The 3985-nt window shown below is 53.8% G+C and overlaps 1 protein-coding gene across 1 annotated transcript in view; it reads right to left on the reverse strand.

The window, feature by feature from the left end:
• Nucleotides 1–206, reverse strand: part of TPI1 (triosephosphate isomerase 1) — a 5107-nt gene extending 4901 nt beyond the window's left edge. The window contains exon 1 of the mRNA XM_006037046.3: nucleotides 6–206. Within this exon, the coding sequence (XP_006037108.1) occupies nucleotides 6–82 (77 nt within the window). The 5' untranslated portion in view covers nucleotides 83–206. The remainder of the gene's footprint in view (nucleotides 1–5) is intronic.
• Between the last annotated feature and the right edge of the window lie 3779 nt (nucleotides 207–3985).

Here is a 3985-nt window from a genome sequence, read left to right on the forward strand (position 1 = left end):
GGGTGTGGATGAGCTCGCCCAGGCTCTTCTTGTCGCCGTTCATCTTCCAGTTCCCCCCCACGAAGAACTTCCTGGGCGCCATAGCTGGAGCGGAGCGAGCAGGAGGACGGCACAGGACGAGCCAAGGTCAAGAGCTCCGCGTAGCCGCCACTGTCGCGCTTTTATAGGCCGGCTGGGCAGCCCCGCCCCGCGTTCCACACGCCCCGCCCCCGGGGCCCTTCCCAGGGGGAGGGAGCGGCCCCTGTCTGCGCTGGGAGACCCCGCGCATGCCGCGCCTCCTGTTCCCCGCGCTTCCTTGCTTTGGGGGACACAAGGTTCCTGCGCCGCCCTCGTGCGTGTGCGCTCACCTGCCTCTGCCTGGGTCTCAGTGACGAATGATTGCCTGCCCCACCTCACAGGTTGTCATAACCCAAGAAGCCCTGGTGGGCAATAGGCAGGCTACCAGGACATGGGGGAGAGGGTGCAGTTAGCCCACGAAGCACGGGGGGCTGAGGGGGCCCTTCAAAAGACACTTGTGGCACCCCTAGGTGCCCAGCACCCTGGTCGAGCATCACTAGGCAGTGCAAATCCGTGTTGCCTTTTGCTCATGTTATACACAGAGCTTTTTTGGGCGGGGCTGTGTTGGTTTTTTCAGCTACCTGATTTTACTGCCTAACTCCTGGAGACATTCAGGAGACCCAGGACTGCAGACCACCTAGGGTGGAGCACGCCTGCCTGTTGGGGAAGCTGGAAGCAGCAAGGGGGTGGTCAGGGGCTGGAACAAGGAGTCTCTCCAGAAGTGGAGGGAGCCAAGGCAGTGGGGCAGGGTGCTTCTTCAGCAGGGCGGCCAGGAGGCATAGGGGAGCTTTCACTAGGAGGCTTGTCAGGTGCATGGAACCTTACCTGTGTCCAGCAGTGGCCATGGTCTACGTCAAGGGCTTCAAACATGCAGCACATGGGCCAGATCTAGCTTAGAGCATCTCTATCCAGCCTGGTGGGCAACAGGCAGGCTACCAGAAGTTGGGGGCATGTACCTTGCTGCAGAACGCAGAGCCCTCTAGCTCTGCTGGCCCATGGCCCTCAACAGCAAGGTTAGTGCACCACATTTGCCCCTGGACACACCTACAACTCCAGACATCTGCCAGCATTGCCCCCCCCAGCCTCCTCACTGCTGCTGCAGTTACCACTGTGGCAGTGGCAACAGCAGCTATACCTGTGGCCTGGCCTGGATCCAACCTAGGCAGGGAAACCCCACAGTCCAGATCCAGCCCAAGGCCCCATTTGAGTTTAACATGGCCTAGGTGTCACTTGCACTCATAAGCACTGGTCACAAACAGCACTGAGGACTACTTGAACACCTGCCCAATCAGCCTGACCCTGACTGTCCTCCCAGCTGTTTTTGCACACCCTGCCAGCATGTCCTTCTTTCCTACATCCACCAGAGCAGCCTCATGAGTGTCACACCAGGACACAAGCAGCCAGGTCTTGGGGCCATTCAGGGTCCAGCATCAAGCAGCCAACCAGAGTCAGGAAGAGTGGGCAAAGTCCAGGGACAAGCCAGGTCAGGAAGCCAGGAGGTCAAGCCAAGAGCAGGGTCTAGAAGCAAACCAGGCCAAGGAGCCAGAAAGTCCAAGGAGCCAAGGAACGCACCAGCAATACAGCCTAGCTTCCTGTTGCCTAGACACTTCCTGCTCCTGCACAGGGGTTTATATGGGGGAAATGAAGGGTCAGCTGACCCTGACTGACCACTCCCATGACAGGGAGTTGATGGACTGGAGAGTTAGGCCCTGCTGGAGACTTCAAGCCACCCTTGTGGGGTAGCAGGCCCAGATGATTGGCTGTGTTGACCAAGTTAAGGCCCTAGATTCAAAGTCATGGCTTAACAGTTAGCACACCATCTGCCTCCTTGCCCATCTCCTCCAGATTTATCACGCTTGCAATTCCATTAACCCTAGGATTGAGACTGCTCTTCTCTATTGATGCCTCATCACTGTCAGCCATGTTCAGGCCCCTCAAGCAGGATTCCATGTTGCACTGAATTAGTAGAAAATTAACTGTTTAACTTTCTGCGCCTGCTCTGTAATATGCCACCAAATGCATGCAGGCACTACTAGCGTATGTTGAGCTCCCTCCCACAACTGATCTGGTGCCTTGGGGTACATGGTTGTACAACATTTTGGCATCCCTCTCAGGATGCACCAAGGGGGTAAAGAATCATGGCTGAAGGGGGTAGCCATGCTCATCCATCCAAGGACAAACGAGAGGTTCCCCAGAGAGGATGGCCCAGGCTCTCAGGCCATGCACCCCAAGGGTGAGTTTCTATCGCAGGACAGCTTAACACATGCCCCAAATGGCTGCAGGGGCCAGACAGCTGTGGTAGGCAACAGAGAGAAGGAGGAATGGAGAGGAGGACCTCCATACCTAGCAGCTACCAGGGCACAATTTTGCTATGGTGGAACCATCTGAGGAAGGACACTTGGGACCACACAGAAGCTTCATAGCTAGTCCCAGGGAATCCAGCCACGATGTCAGTGAACTCAGACACCGTTGGCAACCATTACATTCATGGTGTATGTATGGTGCCTGCTCACAAACACATGGAACTCCTGCACTGGGCCTTTTGATGGTAGCCTATGTCCTATCCATAGGGCCCAGGACTCATGGGAAGTTGGTGATTGGTAGGATTTCCCACACAATCTGTCTCCATGGGCTGGGATTTGCAAGGAAAGTGAGGTAGTCTGGGGTGTGTGGTAGGAAGCCTTTCAGGAACTGGCCCAGGACCTTAACTGACATCCATAGCCCAGTTAGCAATCCTCACTACTATGGCTAGAGCAGTGCTGGCCTTGTTGGACACCAAGAGTGTGAAATTTGTAAGAGATCTCCAAGCTGCTATGCAGCAGGCCACAGCGATGGTGTCTGGTGTCTTCCATGAGGTCGTAGCACTGGTTGTAGGCCCAGTCACTCAACTCCTCAACAATTTGGTGAGGCAGGTACACATGGGTCTGAGGCTGCTCCTGGACCCTGGCCCTGGGCCCTCTGCATGATTGCTGTTGAAGTAGTTGAGGTCAGCAATGTGGCCAGAGCTGAAGCATCCTGGGGGCTGGGTAGCCAACACTACCAACAGGATGCAGGAGCATGTCCTTGGCCTTTCTCTGGCCTCAACACAGTCCTCCATTAAGAGTCCCCCTCAACCCCCAGCCTAGTACTGCTCCAGGATCCCAGGGCCCCTTATCTATGGTCCAGGTTTCAATTGGCTGCAAAGTAATGCAGCAGAAGCAGCAGCACTTGCCAGTGCAGCTGAATCCTGCTAGTTGTACTTTTTGCATAATTACATTTATTTTCCTATTTGGGCCTTGGAAAACTACTAGATGCCCAGAGGAACAGGACAGATTTGCTCTGGGGTATAAATGGCCACTGTACATTTCCAGAGATGACTAGGATCTCTGTGGAGGAGCATGCTTAGTGGCTGTGGGTACAAGTTACCTGGCTGATGTGTACTGGGGTAGTAAACAGCCAAGTAAGTGCCATTCAATTCTGAAAAAAGTGAATTAGTGCTGCACTTAAGACAGATACCAGAAAAACAGCCTGTAAGTGGCACTTAAGCATCCACATCATGAAATACGATTCCGCCCAAAGCCTTTTCACTGGACCCCGGCTCCTGTTTTAAAAACCACCCTCTGATCAGCCAACAAGTCTAAAAGAAGTCAGCCTTTAACTGTGCTTGGCTGTTCCAGATGTAGCAGAGAAAGTGGAGCTTGCGCCAGACTCCACAGTGAAACTTTAGAGGACCTGTTATGGAATGAGTGGCCTACACAGGGTGACCTGTCTCTTCCTTTTCATCAGTAGTATCAAAATGCCTTTGTTAAAAAACTTTGTGTCCCCTACTCAAAGCTTGATTACAAACCAATGTTCAGCTCCTTTGCAAACAAACTTGATAAATGGATATAATACAATTAACTAATTGCCCATGAAGAATGACCGGGGAGGGGGTGAGGGAAGATTCCCC

This window comes from Alligator sinensis, unplaced genomic scaffold (assembly GCF_000455745.1).
Source record: "Alligator sinensis unplaced genomic scaffold, ASM45574v1 scaffold1800_1, whole genome shotgun sequence".
NCBI lineage: Eukaryota > Metazoa > Chordata > Crocodylia > Alligatoridae > Alligator > Alligator sinensis.